This window comes from Micropterus salmoides, unplaced genomic scaffold (assembly GCF_014851395.1).
Source record: "Micropterus salmoides isolate LMB-PRFRI ecotype aquatic unplaced genomic scaffold, ASM1485139v1 Ms_hic_scaffold_2034, whole genome shotgun sequence".
Lineage (NCBI taxonomy): Eukaryota > Metazoa > Chordata > Actinopteri > Centrarchiformes > Centrarchidae > Micropterus > Micropterus salmoides.
In genome coordinates, this window is record NW_024041190.1 from 1 (window position 1) to 25000 (window position 25000).

The window sequence follows — 25000 nt, forward strand, 5'->3', positions numbered from 1 at the left end:
AATCACAAAAGAGCATAATGCACACACGCGCGAGCACACACACCTGAGTCAGTGTGCCTCTGGAGCGCTCTACAGAACTATAGAAGGTCAAAGGTTAATGAGGCTGAAGACTTTTTGTAAGACCACCCACACTGTCCGCCATGATGCATGCATGCATATATATATATATATATATATATACACACACACACATATACACACACACACACACACACACACAGACATACATACATACACACCTAAGTATATGTAACTACAAAAAAACAAGGCAGTCAAATTTGGTTTAGACAGATTACTTATCTGATAATCTGATAACAATGTTTCTTAAGCCTTATCTGCCTTTAATTATATAGATTTAGGCGTCATTGTGCACGATACAATGACCCAATGAATACCATGAAAAGACATCATGGAGGCCGGCAGACAGACGAGCATGAGAGCTGCGCCGACTGGTTGCTATGAAGCAAATATGGCCTCAATGCATCAGTGATTCCTCTAACAACATAATCTTTATGAAAAACAAATTGGCCAATTGCATTCATCTGTAGATGACAAAGAAAAAAAATGCAGGCTCCTGAACAACCCACCAAAAGCATTACTTAATGGGCTAGTAAGACAAAACCTTAGTCATCTGATCACAGAGAGACAAAGAAAATACCTTCTGTCAACAGGCAGGAGTCACTTGTTTGTGTCTCACAAACATCCTGCTCCTCAGACAAAGTTAATGGGCTTATTAGGGCTTGCTGATAATTCAATATCATTGTTTACCGACTTCCAGCTGAATCATACTATAATGTGTTTTGATGTTATCATTCTACACATTTGTGTTGATTAAATCAGTTATTATTAACACGCTGCAATTTAAAAACTAACAATAAACTCTTTAAGCTTTTGTTTTACACAAAAACTTAAATAGCGTATTAGCTATTTTAAGAAATATGCTAATTCACTTTCTGGCAGAATTAGATGATAAGACGACCACTGTCACTTCTGTACCCTAAATATGAAGGCAGTTAGCTTAGCTTAGCACAAAGACTGGAAACAAGGGAAACAGCGAGCCTGGTTCTGTCCAAAGGTAACAAAATCTGCATACAAACATCGCTAAAAACCAAGGACTGAGAACGAGAAGTTGTGGTTTTATACCGAGTTTATGTGACTTTCTGAGTATTGTTGTCATTGTGAGTTTACCAGGCAACCAGCGGTGAGTTGTTTTAGTGAGCTTTAGGGGGGCTGATGGACTTCCTAACCGTTGGACAGAGCCAACGTCAACCGTCTTAGTAATAAGCTACACTAACCAGGTGCTGGCTGTAGCTTTCTATTTGCTGTACAGGCATGAGAGCGGTATCAATATTAACTCCTAAAGAAAATAGTCAAAATCGATGAGGCAGAGGCAAAGATATCCTGACGTTTAGTACCTGTATGATCAAAATCAAAAATGTTGGATCCTACATTTCCCATGATGCAACAAATTGCATTTATTTACAAGACCATCCCTGCCTGGAAAAGGCCTACACCCTTCGAACTGCACTCCCACATTTTGTACCACAGAGCCTTGAAAACATCTGGGTTATTTTCCGTTCATCCTTGTTTGTTTAATGTGGTGTGTGAAAAAAAGAGCAGCGAACTAAATGTCAGAAAGCCCTAAACTTTTTTTAATCATGCACTTAAAATTTTTGTACTTGAAATTTATTGTCTGTTTTTGTCTTCTTATTTTTTTTATTATCATTTACTATGATTATATGTTTTTGGTGTGCATAATTTAAAAAACCATTAACAATCTAGGCATGTACGTTTTGTTCCAATGACAACATTATTTACATCATCTTGGTAAATCCAGATAAAAAAAAAAAAAGAGAGAATTAAAGCTCCCTCCAGGCCAAGTAGGATTTCCTGAGACTAGTTAACTGACTTTTGTGTGTAAAATGAGCTGAGTATTCCTTTACTTTTATTGGACCACATGGACCACCGAGGTACCTGAGTCTGTGTGAAGATCTGGGCCTTCTGACATTCCTCGAGGCTCGGGGCAAAGCTGGCCATGACGTGCTCCTCCGTACCGATCATCTGCACGATCTCCTGGTCACTCTCTACGCCCATACCCTGTGACAATGACAAGCACAGACTATGTGATGCAAACTGACGGCAAGATGCAATTGAGAAAAGGTATGTATGAAGCATAACTAAAATAAAGTAAAGAACAATTTAGATATTTAATGCAACCACATTAAGACCTTATAGGCAAGGTGAATTTACATTTTGAAACTTGTAACTGAAACAGGAGGTGAGCCAGAGACATAAGGAGGACAAGTGTGTATATATACACACGGAGGGAGAGGTGAACTGGGAGTCATAAGGATGCCTGACATTTGCTTATGGAAATGTGAAGCTGTGGGAACTGATCCGTCTGCCCCACGCTGGATCTGTTTCTGCAGCCGCTGCCAAACACAGAGGGAGACGGGGAAGAAGTCACCCAGGATATACAAGTGCACAGCAAACAGAGCCAGCACGCAAACTGTGTCCTGTGGATAATAACTTGAGTTACAAACACTCCACGCTCACAAGTTGACATGTTTGGAGAGATTTGTCCTCAGAGGGGAAAGAAGTCAATGATGCCAGGTGCCTAACTGACATTTTCATTGGGAGCAAAGGCCGACACATGAAAATGAATCTGATGAAGAATGAATAAAAATACTGACCTCTAACTGCACGCTAATCTAAAACAAAACCTCTCACTAAATACAATGTATTAGTTATGTTGCATGAAATCATCTGTTACAGACAATTCAGGGGGCGGTAGTCAAACAGTGTGAAAGACAAAAGGTTATTTAATCAGATCAAGTTACTTTGGAAACAGCTTTTTCTTCAGCCTCAGGGGGAAACAACACCAACAAAACAACTTCATCCAAAACCATCTAGCTGTCTTGCAGCACCCCCTACTGAACACATAGTATCACTTAGCTGTGTCAATGCCCATCCTCCTCATCCTCCACTACTCTTTTACCTTGAATATGATGGCAATTGGGGCGTCCTCTGACAGCGTGTTGTGTCTCAGGTAGAATCTGCCTTGTTTGACAATCATATTAGTTCTACTTTTCTTCTCATGAGTGGAGCTGAATTTGAAGACAAGATTAAAAAACAAATCTGAGTACATCAAGAAACAAAAGGTGCGACAAAAAAGTGAACAGTTTCACAAAACTATGAGAACTAGAAACTATTGAGAAAAGTTAACATTTAAATATATCTTCCTTGCAACAGCAACAAGAGGCATTTTCAGGTCTTTCTGACCTTTAGCAGTGTGTGGAGCAGTTTATTTTATGAGTGGGTCCCTCTTTTGTTTTTTGTATTAGGGTGTATGATACACATTCCTGCCACATGGTTTCACATTTGTCAACTGATCTACAGGCAGATCCCCCTGTATACCAGCGTTATGTCCAATATATTATAAATATATAACACCTAAAGCACTTGAGAAAATCTTTTTCGGAAAACTGCACTTTAATCTATTTAACACTATTCAAATAGGACACGACATAATTTGTAAAATCTAGAAATCGTATTCAGAACTCTTTATTTCTTGAAGGCAAATCTACACACAACGCACACCATCTACTTCTTCGACTGTAAAAAATGTTTTCTGTCGGAGTAAGTTAGAGTTCTGTCAATATGTACAAACTTTTTGGATGTAGATTAGAAATGCAAATTAAGCAAAATGTAAGAATGTATGGCCACAGTTCAAGAGCTCCTTTGACATGGATTAAAACTGATTTACTTTTTTATGCAGGTTTTGTGTTTCACCAGCGGTCACCTTCACAATAAAAAATATATATTTATAGAAAAACTGGCAGCTGTGGTTGAACAGAACTTTTCTGCTGAATTTTTTGTTGGATCTACTGAATTTTTTGTTTAATAGCTAATGCTAATTAGCTATTAAATTTCAGTAAGATTTACATGTAGTTGTTGCTTATTATACCCTGAACCCCCCCCCCAAATAACATTATTTAACTGTAAAAGTCTCATGATAAAACTTGAATTTAACTGAAGTTCCCTGCAAATGTAACTCAAAAGTGGTTTATAATGTAGTGTCTTTTGCAGTATTAATAATGAGTTTTACAGGGTATAAATCCAAAGCATAGTTATCTATAAGCTGTGCTAGTATTAATGTACAATAAAGGATTTTTAAAAACAGTCTGCACTGAATTAATGGTTAGGGGAGTGGTGTTACAGTACCTGGTAACTGAGGCTCCAACTGCACCCTTCCTGTCCTGCTCCACAATGATCCGATTCTTGGACAGCTGCTCTTGGATGAGAATGACTTTCTCCTGACCTTTTACAATAAAATAACCTCCTGTGAAGAAATACAACATGGTGCGTATACAGCACTATTAGGATAATGAATTGATTATAACGAGACTGTATTACTGCTCTTGTTCTGTGTGATCCTTTGCCTACCTGGATCCAGAGGACATTCATTGAGTTTAGCAAACTCCATGGGTGTCTTTCCTGTGAGAACACAGTTTGAGCTCCGCAGCATGATTGGCATCCTGAAAAAAGCAAAATGAAATAAATAAAAACTACTATATATATATAATACTAATTATTATTATTGATCGAGAGCAGCACTTATTGGTAGTAAAGGTGAGTAAAAGATGATGAAATCTTTGTTAATAATGTTTTGAATATGAAGGTGAGAGGTCACCTGGGCAGGATGTGAGGGACACAAAAGGACAAAGTACGATACCTTCCGATGGGCAGTGCGTTGCGGATGATTCTCTGACTGCCACGAGTGTACTCTATGTCCACCGTGATGGGCGCTGAGTAGGTCATGTCTCTGAGACGACACTGTAGAAACAAACACGAATGATGAACTGCATCTCTGCAGCAAAGTGAAATGATCTGACATTTGATGATATCATAGGTTAAAATATTTAGTCAGAGTGATAATATAAATATCCCTGTTAGGGCTCCAACTAATGATTTATTTAAATGATCGATTTATCAAGTTTATATATCAATTAATCATTTAATCCAAGAAATGTCAAAACTGTAAGTTTCTAGAACACAAAGAGACACCTTCACGTTGCTTTGGTCTAAAACCAAAAATATTTAATCAACAATACAAAACAGAAAAAAAATGCAAATTCTCACATTTGAGAAGCTGGAACCAGCAAATATTTGCTTCCTCAATTATAAAAACTGTAGGCAAACTACAGCGAGACAAAATTTTACATTTCAAATCATGTATTTCTTTGATATCTAAGCTCACCTCATGAGGGGACACTGGTCTGGTTACGTTGAAGCTTTCTTCAACATCCGGCATGCCAATGTAGATATTGAGGTATCTAGAAAGCAAATATTTTGAACTCAAAACTGAATCTAGAAGCTGCTACATGTATGTCTGTGGTTCATCTGCGTTCATGAGACCTACTTGAGGTACCACATTGGATCAGCATCACTTGTGATCTTCTCATTTGCTTTCATTATTTTCTTTATCTGGAAAACAAGACATTCAACTTCACATAAAGACACAGCTGATACAGCTGTAGCACACGCACACTCATGTTGCATTTGTGTTTCACCTCCACATTTATGAAATAGTTGAAGGAGTCGATGTGCTGCTTCACCAGTCCTTTCACCTGGAAAACAGATTGAACAGCAGGTCACAAAATGACAGGGAAACTATAAGTTATGCACAATAAAAAAGGGGGGGAGGGGTGATGCTGAAACAACAATTAGTCTGATTAGTAAAGTAACATAAAATAATTGCCTTTCTGTGACCAGATAATAAAACAGAAATAAAGAAATTGCTGATCAACATAAATCCAAACACAAAGTCAGTATCCACACTTGCTTGCATAATGTTAACTAACATCAGACTTGGTATAGTTTAATTTGTGCATTAACAGGATGACATTTCTAGATTTGTTAAGCATTTAGAAAAATTTACATTTCAGTAGATTTTTTAGAAAACGTATTTACATTAGGATCTCAATATAAATGACATATACCGTGATAGAGGATTTAGAGACTAAAGGATTAAATTCAGTAAAATGTGCAGCAAGTGCATGAAGGTGTGTTCTGTTACCTTCAGGAAGGCTGGTAACAGTTTCCATTTGTCCTGTCAGAAAGAAAAACAGAGCAGTGAGAGCAATTTCATTGGCACTTTTATCCTGCAACTGTTGTTAATTTAAGACAAAGAGTTAAACAACTGTCTTCAAGCTGCAGCCTGACAAAATGTAAGTAAATGTGACTCTTTTCAACACAACAGACAGAGACACAGCTTGATGTACCCCCCAGCACACTGTGTAAGCTGTTGTGTTTCTCTGTGCTGCTGCTAGCCACACGTTAGCTTCTCTGCACTCGTGGTGTGAAGCTCTCGGTCTTTGTTTCCTCTAAACTCACCGCTACAGTGTTGACAGGAGCCGCCAGCTCCTGAGGACTCATGTCACAAAACTCTCCTCCAAGCACCTCCATGGTTATTTCTACTGTTCAACAGTAAATACATAAAACTCCGGTCATGCTGTCAGTGTTGATATACGGCGTCGGAAGTCGATCCAACATGAGTCCCTCTGGTGAGTCCCACTGTAATGGGTCCGTGCGGGCGGGCGGAACTAAAGAAAGTGTCCACTGTTAGTGATAACACGTGTAAGTTTATTATTCTGCAGCAATATAGATCCGGGTGTGTTAGTGTGGTTATCCAGCAAGTGTCTGTGAAATATATACATATATCAGTCAACGTACGGACGTAGCAAATATTTTGATCAAAACAATTAAGATAGATAGGTAGATAGATATATATATATACTTTATTTATCCCGAGGGAAATTCAAGTATCCAGTAGCATACGAAACATACATACATTAAACATACATTAAACCTATATTAAATAGACTTATAACTATTAAATATAACCAGTTTTTTCCAGATAAAATCCCTGAACATCAAACAAATAGGATAGGGACAGGTGGGTCTTGCATGGCCTAACACCTGATATATTGATTTATTACGTCATTGTGTTAAAATAACACTATTAAAACAGCTTTAAGTACAATGTTCAGTTGTAGAGACCTGTCTCTACATTCAGAGAGACCTGCCTTGTGATTTTCTCACAAAGACTTGTGACTGGGACTTTCCTCAAAAGACTTAAAACCATCTCAGCTCTGAATAACCCACAGACCTAGCTGTCAACAGCTTTCACTAGAACTACATTCTAACAAAGAAATTGTTTTGTTTTTTTTAGTATTTGTAAAAAGAGACCAACTGCAGCATTAAAATACTGCTCCCATGTTAACATGCCAATAAAATAACACTCTTAAAAGAATAATTCCTCCTAGTTAACACTTTTTGGACCCCTGAGAACATTTTAGGGCCAATTCTGTACAACGTAATGTAACACATCATCAATATGTTAATGCCACTTTTACTGAAGTAAAAGATTTGAGCATTTTTTCCACATTTGCACAACTTTATTCATTACATCACAGCAAAGAAGTGACTTCAATGTATTAAAAAGGTTAAATGAAATCCCTGACATAAACACATGAAATATTTGACTTTAAAAAGCTCCATTTACTTTTATTTAGCTTTTAATGACAAATCAATCAACTTTTCAATGGTACTGATTAAAATTACAGACGTGTAATAAAAAAAAAAAAATCTATGTGGTGCACTATACTATACCACAGTACATTTGTGTCTCTGATTCGTGGGCATGAACATTATAAGGATGTGAGTATCACTTAGCATCTGAAGATCCTCCACATCAGTGTGAGTGCTGCCTAACATGTCTGTTGTTGCTGCTGAGCAGTTTGGGGTACGCCGTCCCGAGGGAGCGCCCGTGCCGAATGACCACCAGCTCCATCTGACACTGGTCAATGTTGACCAGCACTGTGGTGCTCCTCTCCGTGTTCATGAGGAAGACGATGGTGAAGAGCGCCATCTCGAACTCAGGGCTGGTCCCGATGAAGGCGCTGCCGACGGGCTTCACCACGCCATGCCAGCTGAACTGGAGGTTCAGAACGTGGTCGTCCTGATCAGGCTGTGGAATCAGATACAGTTGTGGGTGGATATTAAAGACAACAGTTGATGTTGTTACAGAAATAAATGCATCTCCTTTGTCTGATGAACTGTTACACTTACAAAGTCTTGTTGCCTGGCCTTGTATCCTTTGTAGTCCAAGTGGTTGCTTTTTTCTTGCAGGTAGAACTGGATCCAGTTGTGAAAACCAATGATTTCTGTTCCAGATTTTGTCTCTCCAACAAAGACATGTTCGAATCCAGAGGAGTCCAGGCTGGTGAATGTTTCAGTTTGGAAATACCACACAAAAATAAAACATTACTTCAAAACAAGTTTATAGGCCAACCTTTCACACAGTTGTAGTAAATCCCTTGGTTGCTTTCTGAACACACTCTGATTTAATGACATGTTCACGTTTCGGCATCTCACCCTGTGTTTCTCTGTCTGTGGTAGAGATTAAACCAGATCAAGCGCAGTTGATTCTTAAACTGCCTCAGGTTGGAGCTCGACTGTCCTTTGCTCACCAGGTACTTGTGAGCCCGCTGTGGAGAAATCACATTTATGAAACCCGACTCTGGTGCAAGACTTTCTCACAACATAGAAAAGATCAGATGAACAAAATGGTTCGAAGACAGCTTATCTCTGTTGCACCGCCGCAATACAAAAATAGGCCTGCACGGACAAAAACACAACTCATATTCAGATGTGTTTGGAAAATATAATTCTTTATAACTTTATAATAAACTTTTTTAACTTGACATCTTGTAATAACAGTGGAAAACATTTGTGTTTTCAGAATTTTAAAGAATATTTTAATCAAATAAGAGGCATTTTACTATCATAAAAGTTCGGAACAGTAAGTTACTTTGCACCTCTGTAATGAGATACAGGTGCGTCGGAGGGGGACAGGTGAGTCAAAAGTAGCAACGAAAAACTCCTGCACAGTCTAACTTGCAAAAAATATATAATGACACAATGTTTTGGTGCTAGACCTTCATCAGGTAAATGGTGTTACATAGTGAGAAGCCATCTTTTGTAGGAGGTCACTTGTTTGTCTACACCAATCACATAAAATAAGGAAAGCATTACAAAACATTCATATTTCCATGGGATGAGTGTAGATTTCTGTGTACTGAATGTACATCAAAACAATATCATAAAGTGCACTCTTGAACAGACATGCTCTCAAATCTTACTGGTACCTTATATATATATATAACAATAGACAAATAGCTTAGAGCAAAATAAACACAACATATAAAACACAAAACATATGGTCCAAAAAATGGGTCCAAAAGACAACAATATCATACTTCAATAATGTAGATGTTACAATGAACAATGAAATGTATAAAAAAATTCTAGAAAAGGGGGAAAAAATCATCACCATAAATGTTAAAATATGTAGTGTGTATTATGTTGTCTTTATGATATTGTTTTTAGTAAGTAGGTGATTGGTGTAGACAAACCAGTGACCTCATACAAGATTAGACAAGTTAGACAGTGTGCGGGAGTTTTCTTTGTCATACAAGTATCGGAAACATGTTTTAAGAATGTAGTAACCTTTAGTATTTGTTCAATAAGCTATTACTTGAATCAGAAACACACATTTACTGACACCCATTGTGGAAATACTGCACAGTATACTGAAACAATATTTAGTGACAATACCGCTCTTGTATGTGCAGCACTTCAATAATTCCCTGAGCTACTTCACATTAGGATTCTCACTTTACCTCTAAAAGTTTTATCTTTACTGTATGTTGATTGTCTTTATTTTCTTTTTCTTAAATTTCCCCTTCGAAATGTTCCTACTTTTATTGTTTTTATGTTTTTTTTTAACACTTTGTCTATATTTTTTCTCTCTTTGATTATACCTGCACTATGCACAGACAGTAGAGATGGCAATTTAAGTATTTCACTGCACACTGTACTGTGAATTATTGTGTGTATGTGAATCTGATTATTAGATATATAAAATAATGAAGAAGGTATGCTCTATATTATATAGTGTAGCTAAATAGTTGTGGTGACAAGCCCCTTTATCTTTTAACAGTCTGGACTAACAGAAGGAACCAAATACTAAAATGTGTAACTTTCCTCTAGATCAGGTTCGTCTAAAAGCATGCCTTTCTTCCAAACAGAATAAGTACTGCATGTCCACATTTTTCCACTGATGCTCTTTGGGGAGACCAGCCGAGGCCAGCGCAGCATTCCACAGCTGCGCACAGATGTTTCAGATGTGTTTTCTGTCTTGCTAAGGTCATGTGTAATGTGTTCAGTGCCGCAGGGAGGCAGGAAGAGACTAAACTCCCTCTGGAGTTCAGCTGCTGTCTCAAAACCACAAAAGGTTGGAAATCAACGAACCAGAAACCCTCGGCGGGGGAACAAAACAATTTATAATATATGTTATATAGACATTATCTTCTTACTCTGAGAAACCTGAGACATCCAAACTAAAAACAAAGGTGTGAGAAGTGAGGTTTTGTGCAATAGAAACTGCTGAAGTGTTTATGGCTCATTAAGTTCAACTTGTTGTAACATGTCAAATGTACCTTCATGACTTCTGTCTCTAAAACAGCATCCAGGAAGAGATCAGTCTCTGTCAGCTCCTCTGCTGTGACTTGTTCGGTCTCACCTGTGGACCGCTCATAGTTGTCCAGCAGTTTTGTGAATCCTGCAGGCACACAAAGTATTTTTGTTCTTTTTTTATTAAACCAAAATAGCACATTTTTAGGCTAACAAAGACATATGTCTGAAATGTCTGTCTGATTGAAAGACACTTACGTGGGATGGTGGTTGTGTTCATCAGTTTGTTTTCATTAACGTTGGAGAACAGAGGTTGTGCGGCGTGATCCTGGACAACATGGCTGCCCTGGTTTACATAGCTGGCTCTACCCTGGACATTTCAAACGCATAATGTAGTTTTGTAAAAAAAAAAGAAAAAGAGAGAAGATAAGTGTTGTCTGAATAAGAGCACGCTCCATACCTGAACAGATATTGTGTAGTCTAGCCCAGGCGTCATGCGATTCACATCCAACCTCCACAGCTCATTGAAAATATTGGATAGTTCCTGGTTTACTAATGGCCTGTTACACAATAAACAAAGTCAGACAGGAGAGATACAGAAAACTGACAGACTGGAAAACACAGTAACTCATGAGAAATGTTCTTCTTTGCTGCTGTACCTTGATGCATTCAGTCCACTAAGAAACACTGCAAGAACGGCAAGGACTCCACAGAACCTGTACATCACACATATGACACATTTTCTATCAATATCTCAAACAGTGGGGAGAAAAGGGGAACAAAGACTGATCTAGCCTGCTGTCTAACATAAAGAAAACCAGGTTAAAGGATTCAAGTCATAAAAGACAGTGTTACAAACTGGCCAAACTGAGCTTGTCCACAGGGACGCAATAATTTTTTCAGATTAGTGTTTGGCCAAAAATAAAACCACATACCTTCCAGCCATGATACTTTTTGCACGCTTCCACTCCTTCAGCTCGGACCACAGTGGAGCGCTCACGTCTGTTCCACTGTAGGTCCACTATCCACCAGCAGTTGCATAACTTGCAGGCCGCGCATGGGCATTTCTGGACAAACTCGATCTGACGTGCACAAGTTTTTATTGCATAGCCACCAGAGGGCGCTTCGTCTCACTGATTTGACGCACTTTCGCCAAATGTTGTTCTTAAAGTGTAGATGTAATGATGGTGAAACAGCCATTACAACTTCTAATGCCTGAAAGTGAATAACCTCTGATTGCGTTTACACAGATATCACATAGAAAGCGTGGTTTGCAAATATAGAGCACGAGCACCGGCTCTGAGCGCAGATTTCGGCGGGGAATCTTCTGCTGCACAATATTCTCAATCTTGTTCCTGATGAGGAGAGATGTGTGGTCTGATCTGCAGAGCGGCACAAAACGGACTGCGTACTCTGTCATATGTGAAGGGACACACCTGGCTGGTTATCTGGTGTTACCAAGGAGAGAGATGTGATGAGATTTGTAGCCCACATATTTTAAACACAAGGTAGTTTTCCGTGTATTTTGCCCTTTGGATTAGTAGAACCCCCAAAATTCTAACTGTTAATCTGTGTTGTGACCACGTTTGAACAGGGAAATCAAAAGTATACGCATCGTCTTTATCTGCTTAAATTATTGAACAAACAAGCATGCTGAGAAAATAGGCCTACAAATAACTTTTCCATGGGCCTTTTTTTCTTCTTGGCGATATGGGCCATAGGCTATAGGCTTAAGTGATACGAGCAGTTGAAATAGTATTAAATCCATTATATTAATGATGTAAATGCTCACAATTAACTTTTTTTTGTTAATACAAAACTAAAAATGTGTTTTATGTCATAGTGCACCTACACAGGGTGAGCAGCAGAGAGGTGCAAAAGGACTGCTAGAAGAGTGAAGAGAGAGAAATTGTCATTTGTGATATGGTGCATTTCACAGTTGACAAACCTTTCCATTAATTGACAGTCAACAGTGGTATTGTGCGTGTGTGGCTTTGTCAGTCACTGGGATTAGAAAATTATTAGAAAAAATAACATGAATACTCTTAGTCAGGTTATATTTTCATCAATTCTACTGTTATGAGACTTGTATCCCCCTGACCAATGATATACAAGGATTTGACTATATAAGGTCTCTTTGAAAATATTATTTTATAATGGATAATTCAGGTCTGGTCATCAACATTTTTTGACTTTGAGCTGATTCCAAAAAATCATTTCAGGTGTAATTTCAAATAGTTTTCACAAGTAGTTCAAAATAATATTACAGTGATCTTTATTCTTATTAGTTCTGACTGTGTGCTCATGGGCTTGAAGTTGTAGTGTTAATAATACCAGTGTCAAAGTTGGCTTTCACATTGTACGAGCAACATACAGTATGTTGGTATATTTTAGGACCTATTGCAGTAATAGCAGTGAAAGAAAGAAATAGGCTACATTTGACCTACTGCAAATACTTCAATACTTTAGCTTGTGTAATTGAATGCATGGTATTTACTTTTTTGGGGGAGAACTGCTGATCTTTGAACTGCAACCTCTACAATGACTTTTGGCACAATTAAACAGTGCAAAAGTGTTTAACATGATTTACCTTATGTTTTACCCTTGTCATTAGTTTAATCTTGAGGAAAATCAAAATACAGATGCACATTTTGTTAAGAGCACTCTGCAAAATGTTAAACAATGCACAAACTATTTTCATATTTCTGCTTCAGTTAAACTTTAAAGAAAAAAACCTTTTGGTATCCTCAAATATATCTAGCAGTCAAACTAAAAGCAAGATTTCCTCTCAAAGTTACTTTGTTTGGAGAACAGGGCCTTAGGTTTATTCTATTATTCACACCTAAACTGTTAATGTAGGCCTGGCTCCCATTCACTGTGATAATGTCCTTTTACAGAATATTTCATTGTGGGTATCAGTAACTTTCCATTTTTTTACTGTTATGCCCTCATTTGTTTAATATTGTCTCAGTTTCTTTGAAATGTTGAGTTTGAGTTGGATGCATGTGCCGCTTCATTTTTCTGTCCTCCCTTGCCTCTTACGCGTCTTGCAGGTTGAGCTATAATATACAGAAGAGTGCAGCTGATATAAAGCCTTAAATTTACCGCCTATCTCTGTAGTAAAAGAGTCACCATTATACAGACTGTTTAAATGGCAGTGTTTTTACTTTATACTTTTGTTCTCATCATTCAACAGCAAAATCAAAAACTTTCTTATCATCTCTTCGGTCCTCAGTGTGTTAAAGACTTGATGGTTGTGTCCATTTGAGGAACATCCAAACTGATTTAAATAACTTTATTGATCTTATAAATGGATAAACATAAAAAACAACAACACAGTCTTTCTTCTCAGGTATGGTCGAGGTTTGCATTACAACATTATTTTTTCTGAACATGTCACCACACTCTTCCGAAAATAGCCAAAAGGGTTCCATTAAAAATCTATTTATAATAAAAAATAAAATAGACAACAAGCTCTTATATTAATGTGTTGAATTTCAATACCATGCAATGATATTCCTTATGCTTTGTACTCTATGATATGTATTGGTGCAAATGCATGTTGACTATTACTGTTGAGTGAAGACCTGTAAAATGTTCAGCGTATGATAAAATATTTCCATTAAATTAGCGAGGTTTAGTTCTGTAGAAAACATAGCAGCCGTTTCTGAGTTATTACTTTATACGAACTTATAAAAAAAATAGGAAACGCTTCTCGGCATTATCACTTATGAAGGAAGTCCATCTCTCTTTTTTAAAATGTTTCTACAGTCAGAAGGCAATTTAAAAGAATTATATTAAAATCTATATCGGCATTTTGTAGATGTCTTTCCCCCCCTGCTGGATGACATTTGATGCTAAAGATGCCAGTACAAAATATCTTCAGAAATCAGCTAGCAGGTGAGCAGTGGTGTTGCCCTAAATGTTCCCTCGGCCATCAGACCACATTAAAGGAGACGACGGTCAGGAGTAATGGCGGCTACCGGACTGTAGGCGTTCTCAACAACGTCCTTTAAAAAACTGAAAAAAAAAGACACTGTAATACTTTTGGATCATCTCTTAACGTAACACTAAATGTGGGAGCATTCTTAGGGTTTGTTGAGACAAGTCTGTGTGCGAGTGGGGAGGGTTGGCACAGAGTTTCATTCACAGTAGGACCAGGTCTCATGGTGGTGACAGTTCTCATGCAGTAGAGTCCTCATCTGTTACGCTGAGGTTCGGTGAATTTGAAGTCTCTTTGAAGAATTCATCGTCTTTCAGCATGCTCTGGTATAAGGCACAGCACAGAACAACTTTAAAACCAAAAGCAGCAAAAGTACCGGTGTGTCCTGGTGAACTATTAGATTCTTACCGTCAGGTTTTGAATACCCTCCGAGAAAGCTCCGATCTGCCTCACAGTTCCCTCAGAGTCCTCCATCTGTGAAACAAGAAGCAGCTTTCAAACTCAATAATTTGAGAGCCACAACAGAATATAGAAACCTAAGCTGACCAGATACCTTTTCTGAGTGAATATGAAAACTGAAAAAAAGTCACCTTCCAAGCAACACTGATGACAACGTAAAACCGTGAAATAGTGACATTTTCCATATGATGCATATAAATGCCTCTGACAAAAGTACATTTCAGATCTACTGTACATGCAATTAGATATATACACTTATGTTAATGTTTTAAGTGGTATCAAATCATAATTCAATAGACCCTTTGAAGAACAAGCTCACCTGTTCTAGCCTGTCAAGGTCGTCCTCATATATTTGGAGCTCGAAGCCTTTCTGAAAGCTTCGGCCCTTTGGCATCTCCACATCCATCGGACACACATACTCCTCACTGTCATCCTGCTTTTTCTTCCTCAGACTGCCAAAGTTGCCAAATGACAGTTTCCTTGGCTGGCAGGAACGAGGAGAGAGAAGAAAAAGAAATACAGAATATGTTCATTTTATATAGCTACATTTAGATATACAAACAGAAACGCACACATCCCTCAGGGTTCCCATGTTATATTTTTAACTGAATAATCTTAATCTTTTCAATAACTTAATAGCAAGTTTTTGTGACTACATAATGGCAGCGGCATATAAATAAACATTTAAGGGTCTGCTAATCAAAAATGGTTTAGTAAGGTTTAGAGTGACTCTGCATAGTTGCACTAGCCTGTCAATTCTTGATGTAGTCTTTTTTCATTTTAATTGAATTGCCTGTTTATACGAATGTATATTTTCATGTCAAACATTTTTAACTCATGGAGGGCAGGTGGCTCAGTCGGTGGAGTGCCCGCCCCATGTGCAAGGCTTAGTCTTTGCAGCAGGGGTCTCTCTCTCTCTTTATATATTTAAAACACCCTGGGAACCAGTGTAACCACTGTAAGAGAAGTACTAACAGCACTCTTTAGAAGCATGTACGGTCTATCCTCAAGTGATCATGCGTTACCTTGACCTTAGTGGTAGCGGTGAGCAGAGTGTAGTCTGGGTTTTCAAGACACTCCTGTTTGAGCTGCTGGGCCTCTGAGCCGATGAGCAGGTTGAAATGTGTGGCGAGGTGGCGGCGCAGCAGGGTCTTGTTTGGGGGGATGTTCAGCAGCAAAGCCATGGTCTCCACGTTGAACCGAGGCTCCAGAACCTAGAGAAAGAGCAGATGTATTAGGAGTGGACACATTCAGGAGAGAATCTCTGGTTCCGGTGGACTGTCTCACCATCAGGCCTCCGTGCACACCGCTGCCTCTCAGGTTCGGAGCATATTCGGCGAGGTCCACAGACCGCAGCCACTCCATCACCCTATGGTTGGTCCACTGGGAAATCTCTGCTGGAGAAATATTGTTCTATGGGCACAAAGAACAAAAAGAGAATATGAATTTAAGAGTTTACATACACAGCTGTGCATTATAAAAAGAGTATATCAAACAGTAGAACTGGCTGCTAAGCCCTGTCAAATAATTTCTCAGGCAACTGTTAAAGTGACTGCACCTCGTCAGATGGCCTACGACGCAAGCAGTTGGGCTCGTAGTTGTTGAGCCGGAGCACCTGGATAGCTCTCTTGATACTGAGGTGATGCAGGACACTCCCCACTTTCAGAGAAAGCAGGTCATCCTGAGGGACAAAGTTAGACATCAGTGACTTTCTGTAAAATTCAAACAATGAAAGCAAAGTTGAAGCTATGGCAATGTATAAATTATAAAAATAACATTACAGACTTTAGCAGTAAAAATGAACATTCCCTGGCTAAAAAGCCTCTGTAAAGAAATCAGTCTGAACAGAGAGAGATGCTGTGGTGTGATTTCACTGTCCCAAATATGGAGGGTCAGACCAGGCCATCTCCAGTGGAGCTCATCAGACTCTCCATGCAATAATCCTAATGCAAAATGGCACTGGAGAGACCAGATCTACTTATCCACAGGATCTGAGGAGGAAGCGCATGTGTCTCGTTAAAACTCACCACTGTCATGTAGTGCAGCATGCGACCATCCACTCTCCCCTCATCAAACTGGGTCTTATACTGAGGCAGACCGATGTCATCCAGCCATCCTGAGAGGAAAGGGAAAGAACAAAGTTTCAGAAGAAGGACGTCAAGTTGACAGTCAAGTTTAATTCAAAGTAAAAATGGTCAAGAAGAAGAATCATCATCAGAAGACCAGCAGAAAACTGATAATTTGGTTCATGTTTTGGACCGGCGGCTGGTACTCACTCGTCACCCAATTGTAGTCCAGCTTTCCCTTACTGTCCTCCTCCTCTGAGCCGAGGGCCTGCAGAGCCAGCTGCAGCTTCTTTCTGTGCAGTGGGTGTTTGATGCCCAGCTCCTAAACATCCAGAAGAAGTCAAGTACGTATAACACAGAACATTCTTGGAGGAACCACATAGTCAAGTTCAACAACAAGAATACTTTGCTGGTTTTGCCAGATTTGCTCGGCTTATTAAATTCTTCTGCTTCATCTCACCCTCTCCAGGTCATGTTGTGAGGCCTGTAGCAGTGTCTGACCAGAGAAGATCCACCCGCGAGCCATGTTCACGTAAAGACCGAGACCCTGATCCTGCAGCCAGTCACACACCTGATCCTTTGACCAGCGTGCAAAGGGAGCATCAACATCACTTAGAAAAAGAGAATAGAAAATGAAAAACTTTCAATAAAAAGGAACAAACAGGTGGCAGTAAACAAACATACACAGTTAAATTGTATAGTACGTATATAGTATTGTATTGTAGTAGTAGCACTTTTGATGTCTGTTATCCCAACAAAGGCTGCTCTCTGAATTTCATTGTACACCAGAGATTCAAAACAAGGAAACCACATTCTGAGTCTCATTATTCAGGCTGAATGCACAGACTTACTTGTTGCCTCTTTGGAGGTCACGAGACCAACCCAGTCTGGGTCCAGCTGTGGCTCGCACGCCGCCCCTCTTGAACTCACCCTCTGGTAGGTTGTCATCCAGGTTAAATGTGGTAGACTGACTCCTTTTTAGCCTTAAAATACAACATTCAAGTCCATATACTAAAAAACATCCTTACAATCATACAAAATATGTCCATAGTAATAAAATACTTGTCTTTCTAGCTGAATCTGACATACTGTAAACATTTATATCCATTACACAAATTTCATTCAAATTAAGTTTTGTTATTAATTAATCAAAGACTTACTTATTTAACTATTCTTAAAATAAAGAGCTAAAGATTCTCGTGTAATTTTCTACTCACTTCCCGAAGAGTTTCTTAATTCCTTTGGATTTTTTCTTGCCCTCTGGGGTCGTAGCGAGTGTGTGGGTGCTGTCACTGTTGGAAGAACTCTGCGGCAGCCCGGCCAGATCCAGATGGTCAGTGCCCTGTCGCTCTGTCTCAGCTGCACAAACAAATGCCCACAGAAAATCATCAGCATCATGAGCACCGGTGTGGGAGACTAGCACAAATCGGTGGAGACAGAGCTGCTACACAGCGTCAGTGTAGAGACCCAAGGAAACACTCAGACAGGACGTCCATTAAACATACACAGAGTGAGAGGTCATGGCGATGGGGATTAAAAGCAATACCCACTCTAGTATGCATGCATTAGACACAGCTGATGTCTGACTAAGACTGGAATAAAATAGTTATTTATTTATTAGAATAAAAAGGAAGTACATTAGTTGTTTTGTTTTTAGATTTTTAGTGGCGAGATCCAAATAAATTATTTTAGCTGATAATCTGGATCTCGACACAGATTTGTGTTTGGGGAAGGGAACAAAAGAGTGTAAACAAATACATGCAGGCACACAGGCAAATCAACATACACAGCACACTGCATGTTGGACGTACAGCAGCTCTGCGGGGTGTGGTTGTTTAAGCACATGGGCGTGATGTGAATGGATGAGTTTAGAATAGGCATAGGTGTAGAATGATGTAGGATATATTCAGTAGTTTCTTTTGTTTTCTTTGGAGAACTACTGCAACCCTACAGTGACCTGTGGTCTATACTGTACCTAGCATAGGCGCACTTGCACTCCGGCTGCGGTCTTCATGTGTTACAAATCGCACACAACACACGACAGGGATCCAATAGAAAAAGAACAAGACAAAGGGCAGAAATTATGATTGAAATACCAACAGGATTTGGAGAGGTGGAACAAACACAGACACACATGTGTACGACGCACAAACAGAAAGCACATACACAGAACGAAGGACATCCAACGGCACAGAAACAGACTTCCATAATTAAATGGGGACCACAGTTTGTGTAGGCTGCAAATTATGGTCTTGGTCCATATAGTATATTCCATGGGTGTCACTTGCACACAGCTAGCTTAGTGTCAAAATAGCGTCGTATACAGACTGAGTCACCCTGTAAACTTGGTGGTCTGCTCTTACCAAGGTTAGGGATACTGGCTGTCTTCTTGCCCCCACGGATTTTAAAGAAGCCCTTTCCAAAAGATGAACGAGCCTTCCTCGAGCCAAAGCTGTCGTCCTCCGTGGTGGCAGGCAAGGTAGCAGAGGGACCTTTGGGCGGCTTTTCACTGATCTTACTGATCTCTTCGCTTGTATTCTGAGAGAACAAAACACATTACTCCTACAAGGCACTTGTGTTTATACATACTGGTCAAATATAATATGCTGAACTTTTAAGTTTATTTGAGATTAGAATGGAAATATTGTACATTTTACTGTAAATAAACAAAGTTAAAAGATGCAGACTGCGCACAACATGTAGTGTATTCTAAAGGCTACAAACACTAGGGATGCTGTGGTGCATTTTACAGACTTATAAGACAAACACTATGAGGCAAAGAGAAAAAGAGAGAAAGCATTCATGCTTTTGGCAAAGAAAACAGGACTCCTTCCCCATAATCAATAATGTTACCTTTTCATTATTGCTTTTATCCAGCTGGTCCTGGCTGCCAGTCGTTGTGGTGTCTTGGCTGCTAAAATGACAAACCATAAGAATTAATTTGTCACTCATAGCAGTGTCGTGGAGATAGTGACAGCTCATCTCACAGGGTCATAAGAAGCAGCCGTGTGGGGCTACAGGATATGAACTACTGTTACACACATTCTTCTCATGTGCAACTTAAGAAGGCTACTGAGACACTTCCTCACACTCTACATGGCTGCAGTAAATGAGCAAAACAGGTGTCGGCCTGCTTATGCAAACAGAGTATACTAGTGTGTAGCTGCTCTGGGCAGCACTCTATACACAGTAGTGAGTGTAAATGATACATGGACAAAATACTTAGTGACAACATTATCTTAAAATAAATATTACAATATTTACAACCTGTAATTTCCATACCTGTATGTTTTTTAGTATTTAAGATCTCATACTAGGTCTGATTCAAAAATCTAGATTATTTAGAAACTAAAAATTATACAGAGAGCAAATCAGTCTGCTAAACCTGCAGCATTTTATTTATTGATATTCATTGATGCACTTGAGTAATGGCACACAAAAAAGAAAACAAAATCCTACATGAGCCAAACTCTACATTGCCCTTGACTTAAATCGACGCATATGAAAGAGAAATGTTTCACCTTATTAAATCTGTTGGTGCAGACTCTGACACTTGTTCCGGGTCTGAAGGGCTAGGTGTGGGTGAAGGCTCTTCACTCAGTCCATTGAGGATCTCCAACTAAGCACAGATCAGAATGAGAAAAGAAGAAAAATGGATAAAGCTTAAAAATCCAACTATGTGCCATCAGAAAACATTAACTTGCATATTCTCCTGGGGTCATGAGAACTAAGCAATCTAAATCTGCACACATGCGGAGAGAGCTGACAGGAGATGTTATTCAATTAATTGGATGTTAAGTCCTTCAACACTCATTTCATAAGTGTGAAATTTATGTGAGCTATAAGTGTTATACGGAGCATTTCAGAGTTGAATGAGATTTGAAGTTGCTTGAGGGAAAAATCTTTTTCTACATTTTTGTAAAACTGCATCCCATTTGCTATGTTTAAATAAAAGGTTGTCATGCAGACGGTTAGATTGATTTTAAGATGCTCATTTGTGACATCCCGTCACAGTACGCTACACAAACCTCATCTGGGCTCGTCCTTTTCAGTTGTTCAACATCAGTAACTTCATGCTTTTCTGACTCCGTAGACCCAGAGTTGGTTAACAAGAATGTGATAGCTCCATCACTATGACTCTCGACGTGTTCATTATCTTTGGTTTTCTCTGTAGTGGACAAAGAATAACATCCAGTTTAAAAATTTGACTTGTAACATTTAAGAACCAGTCATTTAATTTGGCATCGATCATCTCATCTTAAAGCTCTGAGCAACAGAAAAAAAGGTTTATCAAAGAAGACTAACTTCACAGATCTCACAAGACTAATGCTACAGAACTAATCATTGAGCAAACAGCAAGTTAAGAGCTATACAAACACACCCATAAGAAAACAAGCAGGATAATTTATAGAAAAGGGTTGCGGTTTGGTAGCCAGACGCAAGTTTCAGTAATACACTTATAAGGGCAGTTTTCAAAGCGGTCCCTGCACTATACCACAGAGTCGAGGGGAACATGCTGACTTATTGCTCCATGTGGTGGATTATCTCTAGCTTCAAGTTTCTGCAAGGTGATTTTTATATCGTACTGAAATAAAGCCAGCAACCACCTCGAAGACTGGCTTACTTTTGTGCTTCTTTGTCACTGACATAACATTAAAATGATTCATCTACTCCAACAGAAGTACCTTTCTTCCCTTGCACTGACATCACCATGTTCTGAACTTTCTTATACCGCAGCAGCGACTGCTTCAGCTCATCAATCTTACGATCCTGCGAAGGAAAGACAATTAAAACCCACAGTGAGGCCCATGCTTCAGGAGGAGAGTTAAATCACTTGGTGTGATACAAAGGAAATCGCAACTTGTCAAATGTACCTTCTCCTCATTGGCTGCCATCAATGATTCGACTGCCTTTTTCATTCTTTGCACTTCCACATCTGGCGAAGAAAGAAAATGATTACAGATGAAGAACTACAGTGCTCACGTGGGGATGGATACTAGGCCAGAACACACAGGGTGCAACTGTAGGATTTCATCCATTCGGACCATACAGGCCGCAACATTACTGTCCTTCCAGTAACATCGCAGCCACACTCTTTGTTTTTAAGAGTCCTGCAAATTATTACACCAAATCCTTGTGTGAACAGATGTTTCACATATTTCACTTTGAAGAACATTTTCACTTTTCAGAGCTCACACAAGGCTCTGCGAGCAGTCAACCCTCAACATTAGCAATCCGTCAAGCCTTCCCCCACAGGATTATTATCTCCAAGTCATCCAAAACAAAAGGTACTTCAATGCGATCTCTAACAAGAAACTAACACACGCACACATACAGTCATTGCTTTTAAACTTGTTTCAAGAGGTGCGAAATATAAAATTAATCTGACATGTGTTGATGAGGGAGTCTGTGCACTGCATGAAAAATGAAATTGTTCAAATAAGTGAAAGCCCGCTAATGGTCTGGTCCGATATGAACTCACATCACATCACTCACATAAAAGATACGACACTGAAAATGACAACAACATTGCAGGTTAGCGAGGCACACACACTGGTTGGTGTGAGCAGGGGAAGGTTTAGAGTTTGAGGAGAGATATTGAGGGAGGCAAGAGCATGAGTGAGCAGCCTGAATGGTTATGACAAACAACACGAGTCATTCCCTCATTCCTGCTGAAAACACAAAGCAGACATTCCTTGCTGCTGTTCCAGGTTGGACAGTAAAAACACAGATACACAGCTTTTGCAGGACCTTGGTTTTGTTCAGTTGAAAGTCCTTAAAAAGATTACTAGATTGGTGATGTGGTGCTCTGTGGTCAGGTATTAGCACTCCAATGGGTTATAATGGACAAGCAGAGTTCAGGTGGCTCATGCTCGTTCATGCAAACAGGTGTTGAGATGGGTGCAGTAATAAAGTGCAATAATAAACACAAGCATAAAAACCCCCCTTACGTTTTTCTTTCAGCCTCTTTCTAAGAGTTTCGTCTGGATGAGAGACTAAACAGGACAGAGAATTATGAAACAGAAAGTGGTTGGTTGCAGATTCCGACTTCTTGCTGAACTAAGCCTTGTGCTTTGCTAATTATACACAGATATTACAACTCAATAATTTAACAAAGTTGAACACGAGTTTAAAACGGCATGCATGCTCATCTTCAGTAAGGTTTGTGATTGGACAGGTTTTCCCCACCTCTTTCTGTAGGATCTGCACTGCTCGAGGCAATGGCTTTGAAGCCAGTCTCATCCTGTAGCCTCCTCATCTCTCCGTCTTTGCCCTCCAGCTGCCTCCTCAGCATGGCTAGCTCCTCCTGTCCAACAGAGGACAGCAGTGAGGATATTTCCCCCACACAAACACTTCCTCCCCCACCCCAACTCAACACTACAAACAAACCACAACACAAAGGTTCACAGATGCTGACGTGGCATACAGGCAGGCCACACCTGCTCTGGAGGGTAGTGTGCGTTGGGTGGTAAGCACTGATGTCTGGGAGAACTGGGGTAATAACAAATGTAGGACCAGTATACAAACAAATAACATGCTTTAGTGACCAGAATAGGATTCAAGCATGGAGGCAGACAAATTAAACTGAATAGAGGTTTTAATGAAGATGAGCAGAAAAAGGAAATCAGTGGGAAAGTGTAAAGAGGGATAAAGAAAAACACAGAAAAACAGAACGCTGCCAACTCCTGACAAAACCCCCAAATTAAAGCATACCTGTGGTTTGAAAAACTGGTCCAGACTTAAGGAAGTGGTATTTCTGACTACACTTGTCTTTCGCATTTTTTATTGTACTGCATAGTTCAGTAAATTAAGTGATTTCATTGTTTGCAAGAAGTGACATCATTTTGCCAAAAATGGTAAAAAAACAAAACAAAAACAAACATGGAAACCTGCTGCAAACCCGATTTAATGACTTTATTCCCATCAAAAATAAAAACAAAGAGGAGCCAAAGGGAGAGGTCAAAAACCATAATCATACAGCAAGCAAAGCAGTCATCCTGAGAAAAGCCAACCTTCATAGCCTGGAGTTTGTGCTCCTTCCTCTGTTTCTCATACTGCATCTGGCCCATTTTGATTTTCAGGCTAGAAAGCTTGGCCATTAGCGACTAGCAGTAGAGAGACAAACCAAGGAAGGGAGAGAAAATAGATGTGCTATAAGTGAGAGATAAAAAGGAGGTCAAGAAGGCAGAACACCCAAAGACTCAAACCAAGTCCTTTACATTATGGAGCACTTTTTTTTTTTTTTTTTTTTAAAGACACAGCTCATCAGCAGAGTCCAAAGAGCAGTTTTACGCTCTATGGGTAGACACTGCAAAGGCACAATTCCTCCTAAAGCTTCAATCTAGATAAGATATGAAACAACGGGCTCATGTCCAATGAACAAGGTAACTTCCAGATCAGACGGAGTCATGACAACAACTCACAGCCGCCCGAATGTTGGAACCAGGATAAATAAAATGAATAAATCATACTGGGAGAGGTTTACAGAAGCAGAAATAAAGTGAACCAAACATGTTTTTACAGTCTTGACAGCAAAAGTGTTTAGCTGGACAAGACAGCTCCCAAAGATACACAAACAGCCAAGAAAGAATAATAAGTCATGAATAGTTTTTCATAAAGAGTGGAAGTGTGCAAACGCCCCCGTGACAACTCACCTTTGTGGATTTAAGTTTCTTTTCGTACTGTAGTTTTTCACTCTCCAGCTCTGTAAATCTGTACCGCAGTTCATTAATTTCAAGAATCAAATCCTAAAAGAACAGAAAGTGCATATTACAGAATGGTAGTAAAATAGCAAGCAAACTCCTACAACACTGGTAATACTTTAATACTTTTTCAGCATGGAAGCGCTCACATTCTCCAAGGTTTATATTCCATTAACCATTTATATCATTCAAATCAGATTTAACTCAACTGGTGTGGTACAGTATAAATATACTCTATAAAGCAACTCTAGATACATTTGAAGGAACTGTATTCCTTGGAGAGTAGATGC

The 25000-nt window shown here is 39.3% G+C and overlaps 3 protein-coding genes across 8 annotated transcripts; all 3 read right to left on the reverse strand.

Moving 5' to 3' along the window:
- Positions 1 to 1974: 1974 nt before the first annotated feature.
- LOC119915283 (DNA-directed RNA polymerase III subunit RPC2-like) lies at positions 1975 to 6572 on the reverse strand (the record flags this gene model as incomplete). Its single annotated transcript, XM_038734821.1, is given in 10 exon segments — positions 1975 to 2097; positions 2999 to 3107; positions 4225 to 4342; positions 4447 to 4538; positions 4736 to 4836; positions 5261 to 5336; positions 5423 to 5487; positions 5574 to 5630; positions 6080 to 6112; positions 6397 to 6572. Coding segments are annotated over 10 exon segments (846 nt in total), but the record flags the coding sequence as incomplete, so codon positions are not given.
- Positions 6573 to 7438: 866 nt separating this feature from the next.
- LOC119915286 (poly(U)-specific endoribonuclease-C-like) lies at positions 7439 to 11589 on the reverse strand. The gene is made up of 8 exons (XM_038734828.1): positions 11475 to 11589; positions 11199 to 11255; positions 11000 to 11099; positions 10798 to 10909; positions 10566 to 10687; positions 8440 to 8552; positions 8134 to 8284; positions 7439 to 8032 (listed from the first exon to the last, which is right to left on the reverse strand). The coding sequence occupies exons 1-8, from the start codon at positions 11483 to 11485 to the stop codon at positions 7757 to 7759; spliced, it is 942 nt and encodes a 313-aa protein (XP_038590756.1). The 5' UTR covers positions 11486 to 11589; the 3' UTR covers positions 7439 to 7756.
- Positions 11590 to 13819: 2230 nt separating this feature from the next.
- ppfibp1b (PPFIA binding protein 1b) lies at positions 13820 to 24755 on the reverse strand (the record flags this gene model as incomplete). 6 transcript variants are annotated; one of them, XM_038734826.1, is given in 22 exon segments in its annotated part: positions 13820 to 14805; positions 14891 to 14956; positions 15261 to 15425; positions 15967 to 16155; positions 16229 to 16354; positions 16500 to 16622; positions 16969 to 17057; positions 17218 to 17329; positions 17468 to 17618; positions 17859 to 17990; positions 18225 to 18366; positions 18983 to 19015; positions 19371 to 19545; positions 19861 to 19921; positions 20529 to 20626; positions 21036 to 21175; positions 21693 to 21777; positions 21882 to 21943; positions 22959 to 23003; positions 23197 to 23314; positions 24021 to 24113; positions 24663 to 24755. In XM_038734826.1, coding segments are annotated over 22 exon segments (2382 nt in total), but the record flags the coding sequence as incomplete, so codon positions are not given.
- Between the last annotated feature and the right edge of the window lie 245 nt (positions 24756 to 25000).